The 16,811-nt window shown below is 39.4% G+C and overlaps 1 protein-coding gene across 1 annotated transcript in view; it reads right to left on the bottom strand.

The window, feature by feature from the left end:
• The window catches only part of VCAN (versican), a 113,044-nt gene that overhangs the window by 18,929 nt on the left and 77,304 nt on the right, over positions 1–16,811 (bottom strand). The window contains exons 8-11 of the mRNA XM_064439346.1: positions 11,278–16,797; positions 9,052–9,165; positions 7,535–7,648; positions 502–660 (exon numbers count right to left, since the gene is read on the bottom strand). Coding sequence (XP_064295416.1) covers positions 502–660; positions 7,535–7,648; positions 9,052–9,165; positions 11,278–16,797 — 5,907 coding nt within the window. The remainder of the gene's footprint in view (positions 1–501; positions 661–7,534; positions 7,649–9,051; positions 9,166–11,277; positions 16,798–16,811) is intronic.

Raw genomic sequence — 16,811 nt, 5'->3', positions numbered from 1 at the left:
AAAGAAATCTTGAGCACATATGAGGGGGAGAAAAAATAAGCAAAAAGTATTAAAATAGTAAAAGCGTGTATTTTAATCTACATTTTCAAGTTTGGGTTAGGCTGTGACTGGTGTTGTCCAGATTGTGTAACACAACATACAGGAAATATTTCTTTATGCCCACCTAATACAAGATACAGTGATCATTGATGTCAGGTGCACAAAAGATGTAAAGCCTCCAGAAAAAAATGTTTCCAATCCATTTCCAATGCCTAAACAATAGTTCCTGTTCTCTTCCTCAAAACCAAAGTATTTCCTATGTAGCAAATAATAACCTTGATAGTGATAGGGAACTTGCACTGACTGCAAAAGTAAACATGAAAAACACAAAGTGTGCCTTTTAAACATTATAAAAGTATACTTCAAGATGGAGATGTAGAAGCTAAGTGATCAGGAGGATATTTCAGTATGTCTGAACCCTCAGTAGATGCTCTTGTTTAGAGGAATCTGAACAGTACATACGGTTCACAAAGATCTGCTCCTCATGAGACAAGATGCTTGTCAAGTGTGCTCCCTGGAGACGGCATTCCCTTTCAGCCGTGTCCCATGTACGCCGATGGGCAAAGTATTTGTAGCACTGTCCTTGGAACTTGTGCCAGCCATAATCACAGGTCTCCGTGTCTGTGACAAACAAATAAATCACATTTCGGTCAATGGGCGCAAAACACAGGCATGTTTCATGCAAGCAGATGGATTTTCTGCAGGACAAAGGTTCAAGAAGATATCCACCCGTTAAGCAGTACAACTGGAAACAATGAACACTTATCCTTGAGACCTCATTACATTTTCAGGTAGCTCAGTTTACCTATTTTCAGTACAAGCTGCAAGAATATTACTTATGTAAGGGATATATTGTAACTGGCAACTTTGTGAGCTTCCACTGATCAAACCGTGCTGTATCTGGACAATCTCAGGAGGACATCTTCAGTCCATAACTCTGGATAAATGAAATGACTGGATCTTGGACTACAGTTAGTCTATATTTTATCAGAGTTTTCTGAGTCTGTATATGGGGATGGAAACTTTTACTTGCAAGGACAAATAGTTCTCTGAGTGACTGTACTGAATTACCTTGGTTTGGAAAAAAACGATAACTGAAAAGAATGTGAAGGAAAGTGTTTGTGATTGTTCAGTTCACAGAGGCAAAGCTGCAGTATTATCTTTCTGAACTTACCCCTCCAAATCCTCCTCTAAAACCCGTCTTCCTGACAAAGTCTAACTTAATAAATTTTAGCCATCAATTTCTAAGGAAGGCTGTAAAGCTGAAATACATAATAATGAATGCACACTGTCTGTGCTTGTATGACGGATGGTACTGATAAGAATGCATAATAGACAGAAGTTCACATCAGCCAGTATATCCTTTCACCTAAAGAGAAATAAAAGAAGCCTTGGAACAGTAACAATCCGTGGATTTGACATTAATTATTTTGTCAAGATTAGGCAGCTGCAAACAAAATAGATGGCAAGAAACAACAAAGTTCCAGTTCCAAGTTTGCTTCTGCACCAACACTGCAGGAATGAATTACAAAAATCAGTATTAATAAGGTGGGTATAACAAATACGATGTCTGAATGTGTCTGAGCTGTGGTTGATGATGATGATAAGGACTTGCCACTGAGAAAAGAGAGTTTTAGGGGAGAATGGAAGAAACAATACGGAAAACTCAGACTGTTTTGAGTTATGGCAGATAAAATGGCATCATAAAGGACATTCAGCACAAGACGACCGCCTGTTCCGACTACAGCCTCTTCCAGCTATGTCAGTACATGATGGCTCACCCTGAAGGGCCTCAGCTGCAGGATGTTAAAGGACAGAAACACAAAGCTTGGCCTTCCCCACCCCACCAACTGAACAGGAATTTGCCACTTCCTACCAAGTTTTTTCAATCCCCAAACAAAAGTGTGCCTGAAAGCAACTGTCCGGCCTTTCCGGAGGCCTTTCCAGAATGTATAGATATGTTCTGGGTGTGAAATTGGACTTCTTATTTTCAGTAAGTCAGTGTAGTCAATAGTATGTTTTGACCAAAGGGGCTTTTTTTTGCATTAGTACAGATAAAGCCAAATATTATAGAATGTGCCAATGACATATGACTGCAAATTCTTTAATTTTGGTATTTCTTAGGTTTGAGCAGCTACCACCTGAAAGACAATTGTGGAATAATTTTTTCACAACACAAGGCTGGTTCTTAATTGGTAGCAGGAAGAGGCCATTCATATCCTAAAGCACAAAAATGTCTATTTGTTTAAAGTTTTTAAATGTCCCAAGATAAAAACTAGACTTTACATGTGCATAAATTGATTTAAAAGTGAAAACATGTAACTTCAGACTCTTACCAGGATTTCTACGACAATTCCTGGCAACACCAATAACACAGCAGTCATTGCCTTAGGAGTCTGGTATCAAAATCATTTTCTAGCCATCACCAGTACAGACATAAATGTACCAAATACAAAGGCATAATAGAGCTTACGCTGATTACCTCTCATCTATTTTCAACAAGTTAAGCTGCAGAAAACTGCATGTGTCTTGAGTAATCCCAGCTATGAAAAAAGAATGTAGTCTATACTTTTTTCTTTTCCGTTTTATATTCTGCATGAGATTCAGGCTGCAGATACAGCTTTAAACTCTGGCACCTAGGCCATTTTAAAGTTTAGTCTGCTTTTGGCTTTCTAGAACATCTGTTTAACCACACAGTGCTGACTAACAGTGATGTGTCCTTTGTGAAGGCACTTAGAATTTTATTTTCCATCTTGCTGAGGGACTCCCTTGTCCCACAGGAAAGAAGTCAGATAATAACACGCAGCATTACATGCTGAGAAAACTGTGGCCAGAGAGTATTTCCAGGCTATCCTAATCAAGCCTTCCCTGGCCTCTGCTAGGGAAGAAGTGCACAATTCGAGAGAAAATCCACTGAAAGGCACATGGGGGAGGCAGTGAGTCTTGAAAACTTAAAACCTAGAATGGTGAGTTCAGAGAATGACATATAATGGCCTGAGCATGAACTGTAAATAACAGAATTCATCTTCTTAACACAGAGGATGCCGAACAGTGACATAGGTACTCTTTGTTGAAATGCATGCACTGCAGTGCACATGCAACTCCTCCCTCCTATTCAAAATGGCATGTTGTTTTCCAAAATGGAAAAGTTTAATAAATTCTTCTGCACCTGTTTGTAGTCCAAATCTACAAAGATGGAAAAAGACATGGACGATGGCTATAGAATACATAGGATATTTAGAAGGGGAAGACAAAAATTTTTCTTTTTTTTTTCTTTTTAGAGGACACATTAATGAGAAAAGGGGAAAAAGGAGTAGGCAGAGTCTAGGAGGCTAGAGGATGAAAAACTCAAACAAGGCAAGTAAAAATGTTTCGTCTCTGCAGTGCTTTGACCTGGGTGTGTGTATCTTACCACATTAACAAAGCTGAAAGGGTGATTCAAAGGTAAGAGCTCCATATGGATATAAGTTTTTAATGCCTTTGCTGAACCAGTAAAGTCTTATTGCAGGTGGCTGTAAATTTTCTGACCCAATCACCTGTGAGCAGAGTAGGTGCAAGCACTTACTGAATACAATACTTCAGGTTCATTGTATACTTATCTGGGAGGTAGTCACAGCTTTCTGCAACCTTATTCCAGAATGTGATGGAAAGACTGAAACACTGCTTGCCATATTTATGGTGTTTTAAAAGTTGTCTGACTAGTCTTAAGATTTATGACAATTTGCTGGCTTTTTCAGTGATGTATGTGAGGAGTTACTTACTCAGCTTCTGTTCTCTCAGCAGCAGCACTGCAACTGCAGCTCTCTAACTGCAATTGTATATGAATAACAACATCTTTAAACACTGCATTAAAAAGAATGTTCTCTGTAGGTTTAATACATAGATAGGTACTGCTTTTTCAACAGCTGCAATAAGCTGTGGACAAAAGGTCCTTTGTTTTTAAAGAAATTCCATAAAAGACTTAAATAAAGACTGAAATACAGGTACTAGAACATAATGAGTTTTACTGAGCTGTGAATTCTGTCTGTGACTGCCTGCCTTCAGCTAACGAATAAATGCCTGAGGCCCCTTAGCCCACACATCTTGAGGAGAAACCATTTCTCTGGTAAATACACAAAATAATCCCTTCTCAGCTGAAAGACATCAGTTAGAGACCATCTGTTTTCAGAAAGTATCTTTGCACTGAGCCCTTCTCAAATAATTCCATCCCAAGCTACCAAGCCCTGGGAACACAGTGAATCAAATGAGACCAGAGTAAGTACACACATTTGAACAATGAACTTGGGTTATAAAAAAAATATTGTTGCCGATTTGGTGATTAAAAAAACCCAGTTGTTTTTTTTTCAGAACCTGGAAGACAACAGCTGGTTGTATTATCCCAGGGAGGTATGTCCTGTAACAAACACATACGTGCCATTTTGGCACACAGGTCCATGCATGCAGCTGCATTTGATAAACAGGCTACCCTAGGTGCGCCTGCAGACATCCTGCAGCAGAGAAAGCCAAACCTTAAGTCTAAAACACAAACACCATTCCTTGAAAGCAAGTAGACACCAGTTAGAATAGCAAAAGGAGAGAGATAAAAGGAAACTCTAGCCAGTCAAGGAAGGAAGAGGAAAATCTAGACAGGTGCTCATCCAGGTCTCATAAAGAACACATTTTTTAAATTGAGGTTCAAATTCCAGGTCTCTACCATTTTGTTGTTCCCCCTGTAACTATTCATGCAGTAAGGGGCTCCTTACTACAAATACAGATGGCCAGATAATGCGCCAACAGCTACAGACTTTCATACACCCCATCGGTCCCTAGGGACTATTCTCCACAGTTGGTTCCACCAGCCCAGTGTGAGACAGGGTACCAAACAACCCTCCCCTTCTCCTTCCCCAGACATGGAGCTTGCAAAGCAGTGCTTCAGGCAGCACTGCTAGGGAGGATCTGAGCTCTGGGCTCATTTATCTGGACACCAAGTGCTCTCATAAGGACTTTGCACAGAGGAGTGGCAATGGAAAGACTGATGAGTCCCCCTAGCATAAGACTCACATCAAGAACCACTGTAGCCTGTAGTCACCCTTTGAAAAAGTGTTTTTGGGCTATTTCTGCATTTTAAGAAGTGTTGTTCAAATGTCAGCAATTGGCATGCAGAATATGCATCTGTGCTTTGAAAAGATACATATGGAGGACAAAAAAGGGTATTATCTAACAGAGATACTCCACTCACTTTTAAATCTAGTCAGGATCAGAAGCAATGCTGGTTTACTAAGGTACCAATCTAATCTAAAAAGGAAACACCCTCAGCTATTTCTAACATCAGGCAACTTTAGCTCTCTTCAGGAAGAAGTTCCTGGGCTCAGATTGTCTGCTGAACTATTTCCACCTGGCAAGAAAGACTGCTGTCAGGGAGCCAGTTAGAGCTCACTGAGTCTCAGGACTGATTTCCCTCACCCTAGGCTAGATCACCCTGAAGGCTCCTCTAACTTCCACCACCTGCTGGAGCTCCCTGATGTGCAGCTGCACTGTCCTCTGGTCACATACCCCTCCTAGCGCTGACACAAGCATAATACATCAGCCAAAGATCCCAAAACCTAAAAAATTCTCTTGGGGGCATTTGGGCAAAATTGTGAGTTCTGTGTTTTTTTCTACATCAGTGTCGTGGGACCAGGATGCAGTGGAGTTGTCTCCTACTTTGAACTTCATTTCGAGAGGCAATGCATGCCTGTTACTTCCATTCCCTTCCATGGCATTTTGAATACTCAGCACCATGCCTTAGAAAGCCCTTCAGCTTGACTTTTTTCAATGCTTTCTAAATTGAATAGTATATATTGGAGGGGAAAAAAAAAGTAATGAAATATAATCTCGGTGTGCTCAACTCCACCCTTCCTATGGCACTGAGGTACGCATTCTGTCGTTCTGGCTGGTCTTTAAATATAGTGAGGTCAGGACTGGTGCCTTGAAATAAAGCCTGCTTGCCAGACAACCATGTCTCAATCGCCAACACAGTTTTATTTTGTCTGGTGGAATGGAAATTTGGCACTAAATGCTTTTCCCAAATCCCAAACCACCGCAGGACTTTAAGTGGAGGAAATTTAAATTCCAAAGCTGAGTGAGCAGGGCTCTGGTTCTGATTGACAAGCTAGGAAATGTTCCCATTAAGCACCTAAAATGCACTCTCAGGTTGGTCATAAAAAGCAGCTTAAAGCTACCACAGTACTCAGAGCCACTCGCTACTATGGATTTGCTGGAATGAAGGGGAGGAGGAAGGGAGTGAGAACATTTATTTCTTTTGTTGTGAAAACACTGTCAACTTATAGTTTTGGAGAACAGATTCAGAACATCCTTTCAAATTACAAAGTTATCCAGATTGCTGAAAAAGTTAAACAGTGAAAAGTGCTGGAGCTGGTCAGCTTTGAGAGTTTTCAGCTCTAACAAACAAATCTCCATAGCTTGAGCTGGAAGAGTTTGCAAACTGCCTTTCACTGAAGATGGGAAAGAAACATGAAAATATACAGTATTAGTTAAACAAATCCAAAGGTCTAGTTCATTCAACAGAGTCCAAAACCATTCAGCTGAAGAAAAAAACTATTTTCATAAGCTTTAGTAAGTACACTTTAGAACACCAATTTTTCCCACAGAAATGCCTTCATTAATTTTATTGACAGACAGATTTTGCTATCCTATTGCTCCTCCTACAAGCACATACCGAGTAAGCATCTTGCACTGTAAATATTTCTTATAAATGCTGTGGGAGGCAATGTCCTAACAGTTACAGAGATTTGGATGTTTAATCTGATTTCAGTTGTCCGGTTTAGAAAGCCTATTAAAACTTCCCTGTAATTGTGATCCTGCACCTAGTTTTCCTAAAATAATTCTGGGATGAAGTTGTCAAGGCTATGGTTCCCAGTGGATGGATATATAATCTGGCATATTCAGTAGACTGTTCTTACTTTTCAGTGATGTTTGTTGGAAGTGACGGTTTCTGGTACGTCTTTCACACTGTATATGACTTTTTAAGACAGAAGCTTGGTCAGAGAGTAACTCTGCTCCCACTCGTTATCCCATGAGCATCACTACAATAATGAGAGAACCTCATCATGCATTTTCCCAGTAGTTTGCAAGCCAATATGAGCAGGCTGTGCTTGCCTTGGAGCCACCTGAAAACTGTATGGCTGTTATTTTGGCACATAAACCACCCAATATAACAGTTTATATTGTGACTTCCAGTCAGGTTAGCTTGGGGACAGAGTTTGCTCTCATCCATGTGCAAAAGATGGTACAGATGTAACCTTTAACAAAAAGTCCTGAGCCATAAATCATGGGAGTCTAACATACTCAGAAATTATATTCTCTCCTCATTACTGACGACCTCCCACAGATTTTGACAGGTTTTGACAGTTTCTTCCATCCTCTCATTTTTAGGAAGCTCTGCCTAGGTACTCCAGAACGGTGTCAAAATGAAAACAGGTACCTCAATCACCATAGATTAAAAAAAGCACATTACCTTGTTCACAAAGAGCACCTACATAGCTTGGCAGACACAAGCAAGTAAAAGTATTGAGGCCATCTATACATGTGGCTCCATTCCGGCATGGGTTAGACTGGCATTCATCGATATCTACAACATAAAGATAAAAGTGTTTTTATAATCCACCCACCTCCTAGAGGGGAAATGTTCTTCAGCCTTAGTCATACTTTTCACTAGGACCAGTTCAATCCAGAAGAATGAAGTATTGCAAAAGATCCAAGTGACCCGTTTATTTACATGATAACTGATTTCACTATGCATAACCTTCCTTTCTTTTCATCCGCAAGCCAAGAAGCAGTTTCCTCAGGAAATGTGACATTAATGATCCACAATTTATATCCTGTACTCTGGCTCCTGAGTTAATTTCTAAAATCTAGGCCTTCAATTCCTCACTGTGTAGCTGAGAAGCGTGCAGTGTATAGTATTTTCCTGTACTGGTAGAAAATTCTACTTGAGTGTCTGACCACGGCACAAAAAATTCTTATCAAGTATTGGAGACCTCAAATATCTTCACAAATCTCAAATATTGGAAATCTTACTGTACACCATCAAGCAGACTGCTAATTTTAGTCTGCAAGGCAGCATGCCCTGGCATCTTTCTGGTTTGCGTTTCTCATTTCTTTCTTGTGTGATCTTACCAAGATGAGGACAGAGCATCATAAAGACAATCTCAGTAAATGACCAGTCAGATAGTAACATTCATTTCATAGTCACGCACAGGTTTGCTGCTGAGCCTATGGCTCTAGAGTTAACAAATAACCTTTCTCTCCCCCACTCCTGTCTGCTAAAATACCTTTTCTTTGCCTTTTAAATTGGAGCACTAGTTCATTTAATATAATTACTTTGTGCATGTATTTTCACACATTCTAAACTAGTATGTCTCTTTATAAAGATCATATGGTGTTTTCTAATGAGTATTGTTCCTCTGAAATAATCACAACTTAAACTGTAATGCAGATTTTGCAAACATCTTAGTCCAAAGTAAACACAGACATCACAGGCAGCTTGAAGAGGTCCTCAGCTAGAGGAGTTACTAAAATACTAATTTATACCAAGGATATATATGATTATGATCATATTTACAATTTCCTTGAAAAAATATCAAGCTGGCATTCAGTGCTCAGCTTCCCAGTCACATTTGGGACTAGTTTATTTTACCACCTTTTCAAATAATTATACAAAGCACATAAGAAGTGTCCCAAATATTAATGTTAATTTGGATTTATTTAATGTATTTATGAATTCAATGTAATGAATTCTAGGTCATGTCATTCATTTACGATTATGTTTGTGTACATGCACATCTGTGCACTTTATGGAGATAGAGAAAGGGGGTAAGTGGGCTTCCTTCACTTTATTGCTTTCTTCTTAAGGCCTCAGTGTAGAATTTTTCAAGTGACTATGTACCTCTCACCTTCAAAACACACCACATCAGCAGATCTCATGTATGAAAACTTTATACTCAGCTTAGTATCTAGATGACATCAGCTTACCTAATTCACACTGCTCACCGTTGAAACCTGGCAAACATGTACAGATGTAAAATGAACCACGTGGATAGCAGGTACCACCATTAAGGCAGGGATTGCTTTTGCATGGATCTTGGCCTGTTAAACAAGTAGAAAAAGAAAATTGACTCTGTAGCTTCAAGGAACTGGACTCTTTTTCATTTTTTTGGAAGAAGAAATATTTCTTCATTTCTGCATTAATGCTGCAGGCTTTACTGTAGTTACAGAAACTCTATTAACATAATAGGTTACTGAGAATAAGATAGTTCTGTAAAACAGTAATGCTTATTTTCAGGCATCACTACTTTCAACTTTAACAACAAGGCATTTACTATGAACCAGTCTAAATAATTTTCAGAATTACACTTTGTCATAGCAATTTGTACTATATTTGGCAGTCATGATATTGTATTGAGGATTTAGTTTGCATGACATGACAATTAATTATAGCTGAAAACAGTTAAACATAGGCAAAATGAATGGAAAATGCTTTTATTTTTGAAAGGGTTAGTTTATGTAGAATGATTGGGTACACAGAACATATCGGCTGGTTGCTGTTGTTTCACTTTGTTATGTTTAATCAATCAATGCCCACAAAGTCTTATTTCTTTGAAAGGATGTTTTCATAGTTCCCAACTGTCTTTCTTAAAAAACACATTTCAAGAATATAAAGAAAGGTACTGAATACATTTGTTACTGAACTAAAAATTAAAATGAAAGCTTACCTGCTGTGAAATCATCCGTTGTTGTGGGAGTTATCATTTAAATAACTTTTCCTTGCAGAGCTTTATGCCTTCTAGAGATGTTTATTTCAACTGAGTTTTGATACCTAGGTATTTGCGTTTGATTTAATGCCTGGGAGCAGTCACTCACACAAACAAGTATGCACTATGTAACCATTTCTAAGTATGAGCTTCTCAGAGTTAGAGGCAAATCATGAAGACAGTCCTTCTGGGATACAAGAAGAAATCCCTGGCATTGAAAACTTACAAAATGGGTAAGAGAGTTCTGTAACCTAAGTTAATTCAGAGGCATGGAAAAGTTTAGATTTTTGGTTACATTTTTCCAAAACAGTCTATGATTTATGAAATAAAAGGTATGCAACATCTATTTTATCCTTGCAAGCTAGACGTTTAAAGAAGTCTTCTTAAAGTACCAAGTTCCCTATCTAGTCACCAGAAAGCAAAGGGTTCAGTTGAAAGCCTCCAGAAGAAAATCCCATCTACATAAGTTTAGAACTGTAATTAAGTAAGCAGGATCTTGCTTTGGAGGTTTTGAAAAGAATCTGATTATATCCATAAAATAGAGAACTTTTTTAGGACTGCTTCACTGAAAGGCCCAAATGTAGGGCTGTGTTAAGCACCTAATGATGTTTATTGTGCGTTTACTGTCTGTCTGTCTTCCTCCAGACTGGATTATTTAAGGAAAAATAATAGAAAACTCTACAAAATTTAGCCAGTTCTGTTCTTTCCTAAGCTATATCTAGATAAAATACGAACTAAAGGGACACTACTCATACTGACCCTACCTGCATCATCTGTGTATTTGGTGAAATGGTGCCTAATAGCCATTATATAAAACAAAACACTGTGGCAAATGATGTCTAACAAAAGAGTCTGTGATTTATGGAAGACAGAGACCATATCAACCAGTTAAAGCTACAAACAGGCTGAAAACATGAAGTCTCAGTTTTCTCTTGTCTGGAAAGTTATTTTGTAGGTTAAGAGAAGTTAATTTTTATAGAAAATTATGATCCTAAAATGCACACTATATTTGCTAAGTCAAGTGCAAGATGTTCTAAAACAGCCCTACCCATAAACCAGTTGTATAAGTACTGTCATCATGCCAACACAGAGAAGCTATCAGACAAAATCATCTGTTGGAAATTGGAAAATTAAATAATTACAGCTGAATTCTCTACCACAATCAATGTCACCTTCCTGTCTTTTAGAACTGGCTGGTCACCTCAAGTCTGATCCAGAGCTCCATGATGCAAACACCCAGGAAAAGTCACTGAGCTTGAGTTTTGGTAGCCCCATCTTCCTTCACTTTGTAGGTGTTACAGTCATGCTGACTTCAAAGCTTGAGGCTCATGAGTTCTGTTGTTATTTCACAGGGTGCTCTGTTTTTCATACCTCTTATCAGAGTTAAGACACACATTTTAAACTATCACAACAAACATATGCAACAGTAATCATATTTTGAAGTTACCTGGAATTTGCACTGCTGTGCCTTCAACTGAACCCACACTGGTGCCAATCAGGAAATCTGATCCATTAGTGACTTCCGGAAGGGAAAATGATGAAGTAACAAGTTCAATGGTACTTGGCTCCTCAGAACTTATCGTTGACTGCTCATTTTGATACAGACTGTTTCCAGGGGCAGCGCTGTTTGTTGCAATGTTAGAAGAAATTGTCGTGACCTCCTCTCGACCAAACAAAGCTGACTGTGTCTCTGTGTCTTTATCCAAAGGTTGTGAAGATGAAGCTAGCATTGTAACTGCTTCCTGGTCTGGTTTAAATACTTCGCTTTCAATACTATTGGGTGAATCTGAAACAGGTGTGGATAAAAGCCATGGGATCGCTTTCTCAGTGCTCCTGTCAGCTTCCTGATGGAGGTTGTTCATGCTCCTGGAGGAAGTGGCAACATTTATTGTGCTAACTTTTGGAACATCTGTGCTTGCACTTTCTCCAAAATTCAGAAAAGCAGTAGGCAAGACATGTACTGATGGAGAATCTCCAGAAATAGTAGCTTCTTCCTCAACAGCCAAATCAGTTACAGAGGTTTCTGTCTCCTCTGTCCTGTCTGTTACAAGTCTATTAAATTGAGGAGTACTTTCAGTAGTTGTGCTTTCTGAAATAGGCTTGGGAGAAAACTCCAGCAAAGAAGACTCTGTTCTGTCAAGAAGGTCTGTAGTGGGTGGTTTATATGTTGCTGCAATATCAGAACTAACCTCTTTGAAGGTTCCTTCTGATGAATGATGAGACTGATCTGAATCCTTTGATGATGATGTACTTGGAATGACTACTTCAGGATACTCAGATACTCCATTAACTAACTGAACAGTTACTGAGGATTTGGGAGTTTGTGGTAAAGAATAAAAGCTCTCTGAATCTGTTTCTTCATACTCTGCTGAAGCCGATTTTGTGTTTGTGTATACTGTAGGATGATTATCTTCATTCTTGCTAAATGATACACTTGTCAGTTGGGATGTTTGCTGTGTGGTTACATCGCTTACATCAAGCATGTCAGTTGTCAAAGCCTTTTCTGTCTCAGCAGTTAAAACTGATGTAAGAGAAGGAATCATAGTCTGCTTATCATCCGGTTCTTCTTGGCCCATTCCAGAAAAGCCAGAAACAGAGATTGTTTCACTTTGATCTGCTATTACTTGGTTGTTTGCTGAAGTATTCAGCTCATAGGTGTCTTCTGTGGTGCTTGTTACAACATGTTTAGACTCATGAGGCACTTGAGGGCTTGCTAGTGATGGTACTGTAGGAAGGAAAATGCCCAGTTCAGAGAGTTCGGTAGTGATGAGAGACTCTGTTGTAAACCTCATGGCATTCCCTGAACCCAAATCCTTGTCATCTGATTTTGGTCTGTGCCCAGCTGTTACTGATTCACTGCTTGGCTGACTGGAAGTAGTCAGACTGTCATCAGATCCAAGTGTCTTCTCTTTGGTTATAGAAAATTTAGGTGTTGAATCATATTTCTCCCCTTCAGCTGTCATGCTATCATCACCACCGTATGTTGATTGTATGACAGGATTTGGCATTGTCTGCACACTTATTATGTCTTCAGGCATTGATTTGGAGTGATCCATGTCTATAATAGTTGTTTCTTCTGATGGGATTTGAAGTCGTTCTTCAATTAGTGTAATATCACCATAAACAGAAACATTCAATATAACATTCCTTTTATCGTCAATCATGGGAATAATTTTCTCAGATATCCCAGTATCACTTGTTAGTTCTTCTGATGTAGCTGTCTTTGGTTGAACATCGGATGGATTTTCCATGATCTCTTTTGCTTCTGTAAAAAGGGATGCTAGTCCTGTGGTCACAGTCTGTGATCCATCTATCGGTGCCTCTGTTGTCATAACTTCAGAATAAACTTCCCCAGGAACACTAGATGAAGCATTTAGTTCTACTTTTGACACAGGGGGTATTGACAAATGAGTAAACATGTCAGGAGAAGATGAATCCAAAACACCAACCCAGCCAGATCCTTCTCCAGAGCTTTCAGGTAATAATCTGCCTGGCATCCTTGGTGCTGATGTTACAAGTGATTCTTTTGTTTCAAGATTAGCAGTTCCACTCAGTATTACAGAAACAGGAGTTATGCCATCTTTAATCAATGTATGTGAAGTTTCCTCTTGAGAAACAGCTTTAGAAGTAGCTGTTGTCCCATTTGTTTCATTTTCTCCTCTCCTATAGTCAGTTTCCATATTGCGAGGTTCTTCAATTGTAACAAAATAATGTGTCATCTCTTCAATCTCTTTAGAGCTCAAGCTCTTGGTACTCTCTTCTGCTAAAGCTGGTGAACTGGTGATCACCGAGCTGGGGAACTGGTCTTCTGTTTCTGCCAGGAGCTCAGTTACAGCACTTTTAACTTCTTCATTAACTTCAGCATTTGATTCAGTACTTCCTCTTTCAAAGTCTTGTGTCTTGTCAGTTGAAAATTTGGGTTCCGTATTTGCAGGATAAGTTTGAGGACTTGAAGTACTCATGATTTCTTTGACAGCCGGTGGCACTACAGAAGAAATAACAGCAAGGTCATCTCCCGATCCTTCTCCTGAAAATAATGGATCACTGATGAGCTCATTATTTGTTATCTTTTCTTCTTTAGCTGTCAGGAGTGATCTGGGAATATCTTTTGTAGGGAAAATATTTTGTATCAACTCCTCCTCTTGCTCTATATCTGTAACTGGAGAGCTTACGTGTTCCATTTCAAACTTTACAGACTCAGTTACTCTGTCATCATTAAATGGCAAAAGTATATCTTTAACAGATTCAGTTTCTAATTCCTTTTCTTCTGAATATGGACTGACAGTTGGAACATTTAAAAATCCCAGATGTTCATGGTTAGCCTGTGTATTTTTAAAGAATGGGTCTGTTGTTGTCTCTTCAGAAGATTCTATAGCTTTTGGTGAAATTTCCCTTGGCGTGTCTCCCTCAGGATGTATATCGTCCACCAAAGGAATCTTCGTAGGAAAAGCTCTCACTGCCAGTTCATCAGTTGCTTTCTCTTCCATTCTTATGTCAGTTACAGTTCCCATTGTGGTTACTTCGCGTTCGGTACTTGTGACTTGTGACTTGTGACTAGCGTCAGGTTCAGTAGTGAAGGCATGATCCATAGATGGTGTGCTGACAACTTTTTTGTCATACTTCTCTTGTGTTTCTGGTCTCTCAGTGGGAGAAACTGCTGTTTTTGCAAATGATTCAATTAATGTGTCTGCTTCTCCAGACCCCTGATCCATAAATGAGAAATTACTTCCAAGTATTTCTTCAGTAGGTCCATTAGAAATTAGTTTTGTGGTGCTGCTGTCACCTTTGAATTCTTCTCCAGAGCCATGCTCAATCAGGAGAATCTTGCCTAATGAGGCAGTTGAAGAACTGACTTTTGCATTTTTGCTTTCTGTAGAGTCAGCTACTGCTTTTATACTGCCAGTACCATGTGTCACCATGACATCGTGAGGGCTGTTACTAACCGCTGATTCTGGAGGTGATGTGACTTCACCCATTTCTAAATCTTCAGTTTTAACTCCTGGTGCAACATGAGATACTATCTCTTTTCCAGAATCAGGACTAGGTTTTACTTCAGAAAGAGCTGTGTAAGTTGTTTCTCTTTCCTGGGTTTGTTCTCCCAGGTTTCCTGTGTGAAACACATCCTGGGACATCTGACTTGCTACTCCAGACTCCTTTGTCAAGCCATCTGACCCAGTAGTTGAAACTGATATTGCTGATTCACCTGTTCTTGCATGGTCTTCATACTCTGTTGTTGCATTCTTCAGTGGAGCATCACCTGTGCTGTAAACTCTTCCGTCACGCTTTTGTGTTTGTGTTTCAGTGATAGGCCTTAATGGAACTGGACTCAAAGTAGCAGACTCAGTGATAACTTCTATGTCTCCCGAACCTGCATCAATAAACAGGGAGTCAGTACTTACCACTTTTCTTGTGGGACCCCCTGAAAATATGTCTACTGGTTGTTCTGCTGATCCTTCATTTATAAAAAGCTTCTTCTCTCTCAAGAGAGGAACAGTGGTGACCTTTTTGATTTCAGAACTTACAGTACCTGTTACCAGCACTGTTTTTCTGAGTGGGGTGGGCTCTTGACTTACAGTTCTGACTTCACTAGTAGTGCTCCCAAGTTCATTCACTTCCAAATTTCCCTCTGCAGCAGTAGCTGAATTTTCCTGACTTGAGTAAACAGTGGTCTGTGTTTCTTTTTCATCTTCAATATTCTTTTCAGTTACAGGAGAGCTGACAACTACTTTTTCTGTAATAAGTTCAGATACAGGATTGGTGGCAACAATTACTTCAGAACTTTGATCAAAAGCAGAATAAAGACTGCTTATTCCTCTGGGCAAAACAGAGGTGATTCCTGAGATGGTTACAGACGTTTCTGTTGGCAGCTCTGTGCCAGAGCCCAAAGAAATGTCTTGCATTGAAAGTGTTTCTGTTACTGCTGTTTCTGTTGTCATGGCTGAAGTTACAGTGGTGTCCTCTTCTACATCTCCAGAGCCTTCTAGAACTAGAAAAGAAGCAGTGCTCATCCCAGGCTTTGCTGCATGAGTACTTGTTTCCAGGAGATTTTCAACAGGGGAATTTGCATTAAGTTTCAGAGTTGATTTATCATGGTCTCCTGGAGCGGGAGTTGCCTTTTCTAGAGTAAGGTTTTTCACACCTATGCCTACAGTAGCAGTATTAAAAACTGCATCCAGAGAAGTGGTTACAGCAGAACTTTCCACTGTAAATGCATCAGGAGCAGAAGTTATATCAGAATTTTTTTCATCATCTTCCTTTCCTGTTGTCACAATTTCTGAGGAGACAGAACTGGATAAATCAGATTCGGTGGAGCCATCTCCAGAGGATTCACTAGTAATCAAAAGCAAGTTTTTTGTATCTTTAGTAGAGCTCTCCTCAGTTTCATGCCATGTTACGGTCTCTTTAGTTTTTTGCAGAGACTGTTCGTATGAAGAAGTAATGGCTATTGATTTGTCTGTTGTGACAACTTCTGACTCACCACTATAGACAGGTTCTAACATTGCAACATCTGCTGTTGGTTGTGTAACTTCAAAAGCCCCTATTACTTCTCCAGCTTTGCTTGGTTGCATAGTACCGGAAGCTTCAGTTTCAGATATTATAAATGTGTTTGTTTCATTGATTTGAGAAAAGGTTACATTTTTGGAATGCGCAACGCTTTCAATTTGGTCACTTCTTGCTTCCTCAGCTTTTGTGCTCTTAGGTGCACTAGTAACTTGTTGCTTTCCATTGATGAACTGCAAAGCTGGAGGGGTTGTAACATCAGTAGTATTTTCACAGTCTTCCTCTTCTTCAAACTCTATAAAGTTTGGAAAGAAAGGATCCAATATTATATATTCAGATGAATCCTGCACTGAGTCTGAAGTACAGGGTTCAGTCTGAGCTGATTCTGCATCAATGTGGGGTTCATCTATTGCATGAGGAAGCATGTGGCGACTGAACAGATCCAAAAATTCATTCACCGGATGATCTGCAAAAAAAAGA

The sequence above is a fragment of the Phalacrocorax carbo genome, chromosome Z, assembly GCF_963921805.1.
Source record: "Phalacrocorax carbo chromosome Z, bPhaCar2.1, whole genome shotgun sequence".
In the NCBI taxonomy this organism is placed as follows: domain Eukaryota; kingdom Metazoa; phylum Chordata; class Aves; order Suliformes; family Phalacrocoracidae; genus Phalacrocorax; species Phalacrocorax carbo.
This window is presented reverse-complemented; position numbering and strand designations above follow the sequence as displayed.